This window comes from Leiobunum rupestre, chromosome 2 (assembly GCF_980474605.1).
Source record: "Leiobunum rupestre chromosome 2, qqLeiRupe1.1.hap1, whole genome shotgun sequence".
Classification (NCBI taxonomy): Eukaryota; Metazoa; Arthropoda; class Arachnida; order Opiliones; family Sclerosomatidae; genus Leiobunum; species Leiobunum rupestre.
This window is the reverse complement of record NC_143385.1, coordinates 84485009-84499705: the sequence shown is the minus strand read 5'-3', so window position 1 is coordinate 84499705 and position 14697 is coordinate 84485009. Positions and strand designations below refer to the sequence as shown.

General features: G+C 35.1%; 1 protein-coding gene across 2 annotated transcripts; it reads right to left on the bottom strand.

Moving 5' to 3' along the window:
* Positions 1–1601: 1601 nt before the first annotated feature.
* On the bottom strand, positions 1602–9147 carry CCT2 (chaperonin containing TCP1 subunit 2). Of its 2 annotated transcripts, none has more exons than XM_090166555.1 (10): positions 9004–9147; positions 7466–7600; positions 6373–6487; positions 5761–5950; positions 5378–5580; positions 5126–5310; positions 4914–5061; positions 3640–3992; positions 2409–2508; positions 1602–1927 (listed from the first exon to the last, which is right to left on the bottom strand). In XM_090166555.1, the coding sequence occupies exons 1-10, from the start codon at positions 9004–9006 to the stop codon at positions 1758–1760; spliced, it is 1602 nt and encodes a 533-aa protein (XP_090022681.1). In that variant the 5' UTR covers positions 9007–9147; the 3' UTR covers positions 1602–1757. The 2 variants fall into 2 exon arrangements, with proteins under 2 accessions (XP_090022681.1, XP_090022682.1); XM_090166556.1 differs by lacking the exon at positions 9004–9147 and adding an exon at positions 8761–8849.
* Positions 9148–14697: the final 5550 nt, after the last annotated feature.

The window sequence follows — 14697 nt, the reverse complement described above, 5'->3', positions numbered from 1 at the left end:
TAATAAACTGGTCTTTGACCCAGTGACCACCGCTTATTTTCAAGCCTGGCTGTAGCGCGAGTCCTCTAATATGACGAGAAAACCTTATCATATGACCCATGGCGCCATCCATTATTTTTGAAAACGCGTCTTATTTGAACGAACCATTGAGAGATAGACGGCGCCACGGGTAGAATGATAAAGTTTTCTCTTCATTTGGGAGCAGACGGCAGTATTCCTATTTTTAAAAAAATTGTTTCGCGAAATACTGAAATCTGACGTTTTGATTGGACCTCTAGATTAATATTCCCAACTCAATAGTATCAAAAGTAAATGGGGGAGAAAGTCTGGCACTTGGGTCCAACCGCACGACGTCTTATTTGAGGGGTAAAATTTTTGGGCTTCGGAAATGACTTCCCCCTCGCCTCTTTACAGGGACACAAAGGTATCGGTTGTACTCCGCCACGATGAAAAATAGTTCTCTATAAAATACGTGAATATGAAACTTTTGCTTTCGATAATTTGGTTAATTTAGTTCCTAAATAAAGTAGATATATGATAGAAACTAAAATGCGACATTTTAAAAATAATAACGCAACTTTTGAAATAAACCGTAACTAGAATAACGCTCACTTAAATCGTGGAGAGCGTGGCGCCATCTAAGAGCGGAGATCGGGACTAATTGGCAAATCTACAATGTTAAGGCCTAACAATTTGCAAGTTTAACTGAAATAATAGCTATAGCTACGAGCTTTTTTTGTTTATTTTACAATGGATATAGTAATTATTAAGTAAAATCAACCGTTATCGAAGGAAATAATGGTCGTCATTTGACAGAGAGACTATTTGAAATCGCGAGGCGGTGACATGGTTGCCAGGGAATAAAATTCAAAATTTTCATCTTGAGCGCGGACCGGAATACCACAAATGCGCTATCCTTATTGGTTAGAAATATCACGTGAACACTAGCTCTTGTGTACATTTTTCATTGGTTAGACGCTTTAGCGCCTGCTGCCGTCGGAAGGGGAAAATTCGGAAATTGTTTCCCCCCACCGCCCGTAAAACGTTCAGCGTAAAGGTTCGTCCAATGAAATTTGTACACAACACTGCGTTAGCATGTTTAAAGGCTAGCTGCATTCTCCTTGGGTTTGTTGCTCCTAGAAAGCAGCCTGATGATTTTGGTTCATTTACTTTCGATGTAGCGTTCTTATAGTTATGATATTAATGGTTCTTTAAAAAAATAGTAACTTTGAATTACTATATTTAAAAAAACTTAGTTTAAAGATATAGTAAATCCACTTGCTCTGTTATAATGAGTCTTATTTAAAGGGTAAGAGATTCGTTTGAATTTTGATTACGTCAGGGGAAGGCTTACTCTTCGCGCATGAGTCGGGGATTGCGAACACCACTAAAAATCCTCCCAAAATACATTCTTGATTGCATATTCATTCGTTATAAAAATCTTATATGTAGAATGATTTTATAAAACTTAAAAATAGGCAAAGTGCTAGGGCAAGACAATTGATAAATTTCAATAAAAAAAAATTGAGTTATCAGAAATTATAATTCAATTGTAAATGTTCCTGTTGTCAATTTTCTAGTGAATGACAAGTCAAACCAAATTTCAAACAATAACGTATGAAAATGTTTATTAAAGCAGGGTTTACATGAAAATTATAAGTTAGTTATTTCCACTTCAAGAATACAGTTGCCTAGCATAAGGTTGATTATGTGCAAATGGTTGTTCATACTTCATTTGAAAAAGATATTAGTACAATTTAATGACTTCTATCAGGATTTCTGCGACGAGGTGCGGCTTTAATAATATTATCTACTCTCAAGATCATTTCTGCGGCTTCAGAAGCACTTAAAAGAACTTGTCTCTTCACTATGAATGATTCTGTAATTCCAATTTTCTCCATGTCATCAATGCAACCAGATTCCATATCTGAAGAACAAAAGTAACATTATCATTAAAACAAATTGTAACCAATAAACATTTTACTAATTTTGTCTCCCCTAAAACCAAAACACATTTCTGCCAATCCCTCTCCAGACTAGAAACTGTAAATCACACTGCACAATGTGAAAAGGTATCAGAAGGAGCAAGTCATGTTTAAAAATTAGAATTAGCGTCTATGGTTTTTAAACAGTGCTCGAAATGGACTTATTCTGAAAAACGTGAGCTGTGCAATAAAAAATAATCTTTATGAACCAGAACGATATAACAGCGAAGTAACCTTTAAAATCATATCTATTTATCCCAATAGAGGGATAGTAAGAAGTGTTGTTTTTATGCTTGTTAAAGAATGTAACTATAATAATTATTTATATATCAAACAATTAAAATTTTAATACATAGTTCCAATAAAGTTTTTGAAAAAAATAACTTTCCTGAATAAAAAACCATTTCTGAGGGTTTTACTTACTTAAGCCGTATGTGGTTTTCCCATCAGAGTGTGCTGCTCTCAACTCTGAAACCAATTGCGCACTGTCATAACCAGCATTGTCAGCAATTATAATTGGAATCTATAAAATAATCACAAGGAATAAAAAATATTAAATAGGAATAGCATCAAACTGCTATATGAATTTTAGCTTTCGAATGTACCCTAAAAAATATTTAGGGATATATAGTTTTAGGGCTAGCTTTGGTATTTAAACTTCCATATTAAGCTGCATTAAAGAATGTCACATTTCCGTCACCAAGTGTAATAGAAATCGATGGATGATTGGCGCTAGTTACATTTAAAAATTCACGTTTCAAGATTATTTTTTGATTTGGTTTCTACGCCCTTTTAAAAAACAATGGCAGGGCAAAGCCCTTATGAAGTTTCTACTATAGACTTTTATTTGGAATGTCAATGGGGGCTTAAGTCTAGGGCTTCAAAAAAGACTTCATCACTCCGCCACTTTTTTTTAAGAAAACCCCCAAAAAAGCTGAGGACAATTAAGATATATCTAGGCATGTGTGAGCCTTCATTTTTGGGTTTCAAGCTGAGCTTAAGAGTATGAAAAATTTCACTTTTAGAGTATCAAGCCGAGCTTTAACATTTTATCGAGCTTTCAAGCTTAACTTAAAAAATGGATTTAGAGTACTCAAATAATTAGGCTTAGCTTAAAAAAGGGATTTAGAGTACGGGAATAAGTGGCCACTAGGATGAATTTGATCAGAACTAGTAGAAATTGTACTTTCATCAGATGAGGAATCATTTAAACTGAAATCATCACTAGGTTCTACTATTTCTTCATTAAAAGAATATTTACGTTTATTTGAAGACAAATTTGTGGTCTAAATTAATAACTGGCCATACAAGGGATTACAACATGAAGATAGTGGACTGATGAACCGCCAAACAACTGACAATAAACAGCTAAGGCACCCTACATTATGCAATTTATGATTTTGGTATCATTTTATACATTTAAAATCAGTGACCAATCAAAAACAACTAGGACTTTTACCTCACCCAATAAGAGATCTTAAGGCGGGACCAAAGGGAATTTTGTAGTAGCTTTTCCCACCATTCGAGTACTCAAGTTAAGCCTAGGCCTCAATTTGAGGCTTGAACCATTTTTGAGCTTTTCAAAAAAGGCTTTTTGATCGAGTACTAGCACATGCCTAGATATATCTACAGGTAGAACGTATTTAAAACCAACCTGTCTTAGAGCTTTAGCAAAAGATTCCATAGCAATAGATTCCTTTCCAGGAGTTTTTTGGGCCAACTGGAGAACAACATTGGCCATCAACATTTCTGCGCTTCCACCACCACAAACGGTTCTTGTTTCCTTTACTGTACCCGAAAGAACGCAAAGTGCATCGTGCAAAGATCTTTCCGCTTCATCAAGGATCTGTTGGGTAGAGGCTCTCAAAACCACGGTACACGCTTCACCCAAAGGAACACCGGAGAATTTTAATAACTTGTCTTCTCCAATCATCACTTCCTCAATTAAATCACAGGTACCAAGCTTCACTTTATCAGGGTTTCCAAATGTGGAAACTATTTCTGCACCTAAAGAAAAGTTTAGTTTCAAAATTTATTACTGAGAAAAAAATAACCATATTATATTTAACCAAAAAAAATGATGGAAATTATAAAAGTAGGTGATTTAAATATTTATGCTTACATGCCTAGTTTAATTTTTCGGCAACTGTTAAATTAGAGAATACAAATAGAGTACATCCCAATCCCAACTATGGTAGAATTTTCTTAAACGGCTACACCAGACTTTGTTTAGCAATATTAGAGATACATACCACAAATGCAAGGGTTTAAGTAGGCACGTGCAAGCCTTGATTTTTGGGTTTTGAGCTTTCGAGCTTTTAGGCTTGGCTTAAAAAGTGGTCTAGAGTACTCGAATAATTAGGGTAACAGCTCTATCACTAGGTTCTACTATTTCTTCATTAAAAGAATATTTACTGCCAGAGCTTTTACGCTTATTTGAAGCCATATTTGTGGTCTAAATTAATAACTGGCCACACAAGGGATTACAACAATAAAATAGTGGACTGATTAACCGCCAAACAACCAGGGCACCCTATGTTATGTAACTTATGGTTTTGGTTTCATTTTATACATTTAAAATCAGTGACCAATCAAAAACAACTAGGACTTTTACCTCACCCAATAAGAGATCTAAAGGCGGGACCAAAGGGAATTTTGTAGTAGCTTTTCCCACCATTCGGGTACTCGAAAGTTAAGCCTAGGCCTCGATTTGAGGCTCAAACCATTTTTGATCTTTTCAACTAAGGCTTTTCAAGCTTAGAGCCGAGTACACGCATATGCCTAGGTTTAAGCTATATATCACTTATAAACATAGTTAACAATCCAAACCATGTACGTGAACCATAAGAGATGTTAAAAATAATTTAAGTCCTATGATCTAATGCTTTTGTTTAACAAATAAGTAATTTTGATCTATCATCACATTACCAGTAACTAAAGCTAGCCGTTCAATTCCATCAAAATCAGCATGTTCAATTGCCATGGTTCCAACATCGGCAAAAAGTTGTTCAGGGTAGTTGTATATTAGCTGACGATTAATAAACACATTGCAATTATGTTTCAAAATTAAATCCACCTAAAATGATAAAAAGGAATTGTAGAAGACCAATAAAATAAATGCAACAAAATCAGAGGCACACCTTATCTTTCATTTTCTCCTTCTCCGCAACTTCCAATTCTGCAATTTTTGCAACAGAGTCAACTCTAACGCGAGAGCCAAATACTTTAATTTTATCAGTATCCATTGGCGTATTTGCAACAAGAATTTTGGCATTTTCCACCCTCTTTGGTTGATTAACACCAACTTTTTTGTCTAATAAGAATCCTTAAAAAAACACACACAGGCATGAGAATGGAAATTTGAGAACCTTCGATTATAAAAAAATAAATACCTTCTTCCAAAAATGAATCTGTTAAGTTTCCACCTAATTTCTTTATGACCTGAATTGCTTGTAAGTTTCCAGACCCTTTAAGTCTCAAAATTGCATCAACAGCTAAATGCGCAAAAAATTCTTTATGCTGAGCTAAGATTTTTGAGCTAAGCGTTGTTCTAGCAATGTTCAAGAGATCTTGTCGGAATTTCTCAGGGTTTCCACTTTAAAACCAAAAACAAGTATTTTAATAATTAATCTGACCCATGGATACAATAATACTATTTCAAGTTAAACAGCGAAAAGGCGTCGCAATTTTACATAAGATAACTAAATTTCCCTTATGTACCTAAAAAAAACTAGCTAGTATCGAACACTTAAAAATTAAGAAATTTGCTACCAACCTGTTGTCTTTGGCAACATTTACTAGGGCCTCTCTTGCAACACTCGTTGCTTTCCTCCAACCAGAAATAATGGTTTGCGGATGTATTTTCATCGATACAAGGGATTCTGCTTCTTTTAAAAGCTCAGATGCTAATACAGTCACTGATGTGGTCCCATCACCAACTTCATCATCTTGAACTTTAGAAATCTCTGCAAAAAAGAAAGTCATGAACTTTTTTAATACCAATATGGAATCTGCCTGGAGCCTACAAAAATACAACCTATATTTTTATAGCTTCAATGGATATTTTGTATATTTATGTGAAATTATAAGAAAGAAAATTTGATGAGATATGCAACATAACACAACCGAACAAATTTTAGATTTAACTCATTTCATATTAAATTGGTTTTCAAGTGTGAAATACAGAAGGTTTTTTTAAATAAAAAAATTTAAATAATTATAAATGGAATTACAATTCTGTTTCTGATTACTAATGAAGTATATTATTTCAATTACATGGTGTATCTGTCTTTTAGTAACTAATACCAGAAACAGGTCTTTCATTATACTAACCCTTTCCCAAAATTCTACACATCAATATCAAATATAACCAGAAATAACATCTCACCGACTAAGATTTTGGCAGCTGGATTGTCAATTCCAATTGACCTCAATATTGTTGCTCCATCATTCGTTACCTCTACCTTTCCTTCTTGTCGTCCTTCGCATAATAAGATCTTGTCCTATGAAGTACACCATTAAGAATGATTTAATTAAAGGTCAGTGCCAGCTAGGAGCAACAACCACAGCACCCCACAAAAGGAGAACGCAACCCGTCAAAAGTCATGCTTTTTCTAGTGTACATTTTTCATCGGTTAGACGCTTTAGCGCCTGCTGACGTCGGAAGGGGTAATTGGAAATTGTCTTCCCCCTTTCCGAAAAACGTCCAATGAAATTTGTTCACAACCCTGCATTAGAGTGTTTAAAGGCTAGCGGCGTTCTCCTTGTGCTTGTTGCTCGTAGGTGCCAGTGGTGGGAAAATGTTGGGAGTTCAAAATCTTGTTCCAGAGTTTTTACAGCAAGCATTTATTCCCCCACCCCTCCTCTGGGAAAATTCAAGGTGATACAACCTACAACGATAGATAGCAACACTTTCCATTAACTGACCCAAACAGTAAATTTTTTCTTTTTTTATATTTTATCCCTTGATGGAAGGGGTTAAGCTATTAGATTTTACAAACCACTACATCAGTATGGAATAGCTAAATGAGAGAAGGCACCGACTGTGTAAATTATTCGTGCGACATTTTTAACCGTATGGCAGTAGTTTCTTAATCAACCATTTTCACTGTTAATGTGTTGAATCTATCAATATAATTTATACATTTTCTGAATTTAACTCTCCATTGTACCCCTTCAATTACCATTTTCTAGTGATGGGCTGATCCAAACTTATATTGGTATCAGTTACCGATATCTCTATTTTCCCAGTTAATTGGTTCGCGTCTAAATAACCAAGTTTTTCACAATTATTTAAAACCAATTTTCTCATAATCTGTTAATTCACACTAACATTTTCTAACTAATCGAAATTGCAATCATGTACAAGATGACCAAAAACATTATTTAACACCGAAATAAATACCAAAGTAGCATAAGTTAAAACTTGCTTGCCATTTCATAATAAAATGTCACAAAAATTTGTAAATATATTAGATTACCATTCCTTTGGGGCCCAAGGTACTTTTAACTAGTTCACCAATAGCAATGGCCCCAACGAAAGAAGAAAGTCTAGCAGTTTCAGCTTTTTCTTCTTCAGCTTCTCCTTTCAAAATTCGTACAGGATTTAATGACATCTAATTGGCGTGAAATACCTAAAATAAATTTTCAAAAATAATTTAATTAATCATTTTTATTATAATCATCATACCCAAGATCGGCTAAAAATTTATTTTCTTGCAGGATTTTTAGTATAAATAGAGAACATATATATATATAAACATGTTATGTTATGTTAGAATGTTGTACGTGTTTCACTCAATAAATATTAGAACTAATAGATCTACTGGGCCAGTGATAAAACTGTTTAGGTAAAAAAATTTTTGGTCATTCCATTTAAGTTTCCATTATAATAAGGAATTTGCTGTTGTACTACAACAAAATATGGCTCCATGGTGGGTATAAGATTTAAGACTAATGCTACACTTATTACTATAGACCATTAATTTCTATTAATTAACTCAAATTGGTTCAAACCTATAAACAGCATAAAGAATGCCTAACCCAACTAATTTTAACAAAAGTCCATCAACCTCCTGTGATGGATTTAAAAGGGTAACTTTCTTGAAAGCTATGTATAATATTACATATTAAACATGTACTTACCAAATATTTAAATATGCACCAGAATGCAATGAAAAGGTACATGAAAAAGAAAGAAAAATTAAGACTCAAGATTCAATTCCATAATTAGAGAGCATTAATAATGTCAGCTAAAAAATCACTGACATCTTAGCGGAGGTTTTAAAACTTGGGTGCCATAATTAGAGTAATATATAAAACTTGTTGAGGTTAATGGTAATAGTAAGTGTAGGGAGCTGTTGGCTCGCGTGGCTTGCCACCACCCTCCTATGCATTGTAACCTAGCCACCTGAACTAATGGCTTTAAAAGTCGCCTAAGGAGGTGTCTGGGTAAAAACTATTTATGTCACTATGTCCAACAAGATGACATGACATTTCCCAGTATTTTGAGTGTAGATTTCAAATAACATGTTGAAAATCTGAGACTAGTTAATATGCTCTCTAAATTTAGAGTTTCGTTGAGCTCCAGCAGGTTTACAATAATAAATTTGGTTGTCTAGACTTTTTGCTGAATTTATACATTTTTTACAAATATTTTATCATATCTCAGTAGTTGTCATAATTTGAAGTGTTTTTTCTGGGAAAGCTATAGGATTTTAAATCCCTTCACTATTTCGTTTCCATAAAATTATTATTCTTATTATTTTGGTTTTACCCTTTCTAAAAACCCCTAAGACCACCTGTTCAAAGTTTTGTCATCAGTTGGGTGTTGGCGAACTTCGTGTATATTTAGCCTTAAATGGGCATAAAATGTAAAAAGAAGGTACCAAAAGCAACGTGATTATTAAGCCTCGGTAAAAGAACAAGACAATGACTGTCAAACATCATTCTTTGCTGACGATAAAAACATGGAAAAACGTTATTATAAACTATGGACAATTAATAAAACACACTTTACCATTTTGATAAGCTTCTTTTAGACACAAAAGTATGAATCAATTACAAAATACAATCCAAAGTAAAGCAAGTCACGTTGTAATTTATACTATTTAGTATGGATCGGATTCTTCGGCTTTCAGCGATGCAGGGTTTCTCAGAATCTCAGCAACAGTGATGCCAGATAAAAACATTTAGAAAATTCCCAAAAATATTTATCCAAACTTTTATTAAACGTGAAACAATTTTTGTAATTGTTTTATTTATTCGGGGAATATCATCATTTTCTTCTTCAATAATATCAAAGTTTTAATTGGTACAAGACATTCCCTTGCAGTGACGACACATAGAAAAACACATTAATCCTGTTATATACGACAATCGCAGCTACCATCGCATGTGTCTTTACACTTGTAATAAACCATTTTTAGTCATTCTTCCAGTGCTGGTTTCAATGTTGAGATCATTGAGTTGGGAATGATAGAATTATTCCCAACTCAATGGTTGAGATAGTTGGTCTTAGAGTGATTCCTACGACTTTCCATCCCCGGAGTAGGTCAGGTCCATTTCATTTCGAAGTTACGTCTGTACTTGATGGTACGCTCTGTACATATGCTGTTTGGCTGCTGCGCTGTTTGGTGGCAACGTTGCAAGTTCGAAGTCCGAGCTTAAAGTTGACTGCACCGTTGCTTTAACATACGATTTGAATCTTATCAAATCAAGCTGCCCCATAAAGGGTTAATAAAAATTTTAGACCCGCTTTGTCTTAAGTCTTCGTGGGTAGAGTTTGGGAAATCGAATACCTTTAAATCTTCTCGGAGAGCCTGGTTTTTCATTAGAAGATTAAACGCATTTTTCTTTCCGCGTCGATAGTGTGACGAAGTTATATCGCATCCGGTTGCTGCATGAAGAATAAATAGTGATTCTACTATGACACCCAATTTCCCCTGAATGTCTTTTATGCTTAAGCTTTATCGGGATGGTTTCCTTGTCCTGGTTTCACAAAAAATATCGAACTTTCTTTGGCTGGCTTTCCAAGCACTATCAGAAGAATTAAGAGATCCATGTCATCACCACCCGTTCAAGCGCGGTTCTAGAAAGTTATTCTTACTTCTTAGGTGGTCCCATACTTCAGGAAATGATAGGGGTGGGGAAGGAAATCGAATGGAAGTTTACATAAATCATAAATTTTTGGGTGGGCACGGGCCCTTTGGGCACGGGCCCTTTGGGCCACCCCCTAGAACCGCGCCTGTTCCCGTTGCTCAAGGCATCCTCAATTTACTTCGCCTCCTTGCGATTTAATTCCTCTTGACTTCGGTTTGACGTACTCCACTGTTAGACGCTACCTACAACGGCTATCGGTTGCTAAATCTCCGGGTCCAGATAATGTTCACCCTTGGCTGTTACGCGAGGGCGCTTCGATTTTAGCCTCACCTTTACTCTCGATTTATACGCACTCTATCTCCCTGCAGTAGCGGCGCTAAGGTTTTTTTCACGGGTGGGCAAAATATTTTGTGGCCCCTAAGAATTTTGTGGCCCTTACCATTTTAGTTACCCCTTATAATTTGGTGGCAGCTGTGGCTTGCCCTCCAATATGTCTCTTATAGCTTCTACATATTTAAAAATTTGAAAATTTAACTCAAAGTATAAATTGCACTCTTCTCTTTTTTTTTACTAAACTCGTCAACAACCAACAAAGGATTGTCTCTTAACCTATTAGATAAATCTCTATTTATAGAGAGCAAGGCTAAATTTGTTAATCGATTTTCAGACATTGTTGTTCTTAAAAATGATTCGAGTGTACTAAAACTACGCTCTGAAATAGTATTAGCAACAGGTATGCATAATACAATTTGGAAATATTTTACGAGATCTGGGAATGCCTGCTCGTATGTCAATAAATATTTATAGCAATCGGAAACATTTTGCAAATTTTGAGGTTTAAGATATTCATTGGTTTCAAGCTGCGTTTGCAAACTTTCTGTGTTTATGTTTTCACCGCTTTTGGTACTAAATAACATTTTAGCAACGTTGACCTGATTTTTCAGAGACCCCATTTCAAAATTAAATCTTTTGTAGTTTTGACAAAACGCAGTAATTTTTTCAACGTTCAAAAACTCGCTCGAATTTGGGTCTGATGCGCAAAGTTCTTCATAAATAGAACAATTTTCTAACAATCTTTTTTTTCATTTCTAATACGAATCTATCTAAAATTTCAAAATAAGTTGCTTTAAGTTGGTCGCCAATAGTTTTGAACTCCGTTTCTCGACTTCCTATAGTACCCGTTATTATGGTACCTTTTAACCTTTTGTTTTGAATAATTTTTCTTTTCATGGGTACTTTGACGGAACTATTCTTTTCTGGTACTGGAATTGAGGCTGAGAGAGCTAATTGTTTCGCAACATCCCAAATTTGATCGAATCTTTCAGAATTTCGGTCTGTTTCTAACTTTTTTATTGTGGCACCGCAAATTGCTATGGCTTGAGTTATAACTACTTTTGGATTTTGCAAATATTCAGACAACACATTTGTTACGCCTAAAATCTCATCTAATGCTACGACCATTAATAAAATGCTGAAATTTTTAAGCTGGGAATGGTACCCTCTACATAAGGCTGCTTCCTCAGATTTGCCACTTTCAATTAAGTTTTCTAAAGCTAAAACTACAGCATTATATCTAGTTCTAAAAAAATGTATACATTTTGTTTTACTGGACCATCTAGTGTCACAACTCTGGGGTAATTTTAATATTACATCGTATTCAAGCTCTTTTTGGGCCTCTTGAAAATACTCTCTTCGAAGTGACGAATTACTTTGAAATGTATAAATTGCCTGTAACAAACCAAGTGTTTCACGAATTATTGGTACATTCTTACAGGTATCCACCAAAACTAAATTTAGGCGATGGGCGTAACAGTGCACATATGGACACATCCCACCCACAGCATCCTTAATCCTAATGTTCACTCCCGACTTACTTCCACTCATTACACTCGCTCCGTCATATGTTTGCGCTACACAGTTTGATATTTTTAACCCATTTGATAAAAGAATATTAATAATCGCGGAAGATAAAGATTCAGCGTCAAATTTATGTAAATCAACAAAAGACAAAAACCTTTCAAGAACCTCTCCCTTAGTGGTGGTAAATCTAACACAAACACTTACTAACGGACGGACAAAACTTTCCCATAGAACTCGCTGCTAAGAGAGCTACGCTCGTTTCGCTCGCTCCGCTCAATAATCTTCTGTCTACTGTATATAATTTTCTATCTGCTGTAGACCCATATTGTATGTCACTTTCCTTCTTATTGTTTTCTCTTGTTTGTATATTTCGTGTTTCAGGGTTCAATAAGTGTATTTCACTTTCTTTTCCTGACTAATAAAATTATTATTATATATTCTAAAAAATAGGACGGTCCCAAGGTTCCTACAAGCGCTCGAACGCACTATTGGGACGGTCCATTGTGAGCATTGACAGTTTTTCTGGCCTCGTGTGAAGTTAGGAAAAGCGTAATCTTTACCTTTAGTTCGAACACTAAACTTCAACTCTCTAGGTCGCCAAAATTGCCTAGAGCCTTCAATTTAATTCTCTATCGTACTCGCCACCAAATTTTAACCCGTTAGTAATTTAAGTGTTTATATTTAATTTTATCTCTTTAAAATATTAATTTCTCATTAAAATCAGTTTTTGCGTTTATTCAATTATTTTTCGTATTTAATTCTTTCAAACCCGCGAATCACCTTTAGAAAGTATTTCAGTCTGCTTCAAACCGCTCTCCCACAAATTAATTTAAGTCGAACATTTAAATTAATTCTCTGACTCTATTTCCTTCACAAGCCAATCCAATTTGAAGCAACAGACGCATTTATATAGCACACTTAAATTCAGACCAGCAGCTTTTTATTTCCTATTGTTTAATCTTTACCAGGTTCGGAAATACGTTTTGGCAGAACTAAATGAACCGAAGTTATCGAAATAGCGCTCAGAATCGGAAGGCGTTTTCCTTATGAAAATGATGAGAAAATCGAGTCAAATAAAAGCTAATTTCCATCCCAGTCCTTTGACTTTGAGGCGATAAATTGCACTTGGGAATTATGGGTATAGCTATTTCTATGTATAAAAAATGGTTTCATAAAAACAAAAACTTTTTTTTTCGGCCTAGAAGCGCACAAAATTTCAAATTCGAGGTCAAAATGTAACTTCATAAGGAAAACGCCTCCAACATGGCAAAAGTAAATTTACTTTTGAACATGGGGAGTATAGCAGTCTGATAACTTCGGTTCATTTACTTTTGTTTTTGGTAAAGCGTTCCATAACCCCTGGAGGCACGAATTATCAAAATGGTTCCTAAATCCTAATTTGTCTAGTCGTTTTATGATTCCATGTATATTTTTGTGTTGTTAATTATGGCTGTATTAATCATTGAGTTGGGAATATTAATCTAGAGATCCAATCAAAACTGCTCCCCGCGAAACAAGTTTTTGAAAATTACAAATGTGCCGTCTCCTCTAAAATGACGAGAAAACGTTATCATTTGACCAGGAAAACGCGTCTTATTTGTACGAACCATTGAGAGATAGACGGCGCCACGCGTAGAATGATAAAGTTTTCTCGTCATTCGGCAGCAGACGGCAGTATTCTTATTTTTAAAAAACTTGTTTCGCAAAATACTGAAATCCGACATTTTGATTGGACCTCTAAAAAGTCTAGATTAATATTCCCAACTCAATGGTATTAATGGTTACTATTTAATGGCGTTTTCTTTGGCCTGCTCCGAAACTGCTGGTCGCGCTCGGATCGTGTAAATTTTACCTGTGACGTAATCTTTACTTTAAAGAGCATGTGAAAGCCAATGCCTTATGAGAAAAGCTATGTTTTCAGTGGCATTTTTTTGGGAAATTTCACCTGCTCAGTTCGTGAAAATTTAAATCGTTACGTAATAATTCCTTTAGAGAGCAAGCGAGACCATGGCGAGACCCAATGCCTTATGAGAAACGCTATGTTTTCAGAGGCAGCTAGTATTTTGGGGAATATTTACCAAAATTTTAAAACAAGGCGTCGCAAAGTTTTATAACATTTCTTTAAAAATTAAACAAGATATATCAACTCTCCATTTTGTATCAAAAAATATATATAATTACGTTTTTCTTTGGACTGCTCCGGAAGTGCTCCCAACTGTCACTCGGATAAAGTATAAATTTTATGTGTGACGTATTTTGAGCACATTATTTAGCTTAAATGATATAAAGGTATAGAAAGAATTAGTAATTTTATCTCACGAGGCCCCAAAGTAAAACTCTTTGTCTAAGATAGCCCAGTGCGACACTCAATGATTTCTGAAGCACTTCGGGAGCAGTCCAAAAAATAACGCAAACGAAAGGTTACTCAGAACAAATATAATTTAAACTCGTACCCTAGATTCGAAATCACTCTCTCGCGCGTTGCCGATAGCGTTTACCCACTTCCCGCTGGAACTCAGAAAAAATTCGCTCCATGGTTTGCGCCTTACCGCAACCGATGGAGCCCGATTTTTCTGAGGTCACGTGCCGGAAAAGGGTAAACGCTTCGTAACAAAACCGTCAATGGAAAACTCTCAGTATTCGAATCTAGGGTACGAGTTTAAATTATCTTTGCTCAGAAAGAGAGAGATAGAGGGATAGTAGGGCTGTGCGAATAGTTTTGTTTTAGGTATTTGGCGAATACCAAATACGT

What these genes read in the sequence shown, in the direction of transcription:
- CCT2 (XM_090166555.1), bottom strand. An exon ending in AGCTGCCAAAATCTTAGTCG is followed by an intron (nt 5,951 to 6,372) that starts GTGAGATGTTAT and finishes TCTTTTTTGCAG; the next exon opens with AGATTTCTAAAGTTCAAGAT. An exon ending in AGGAGAAAATGAAAGATAAG is followed by an intron (nt 5,062 to 5,125) that starts GTGTGCCTCTGA and finishes TTATCATTTTAG; the next exon opens with GTGGATTTAATTTTGAAACA.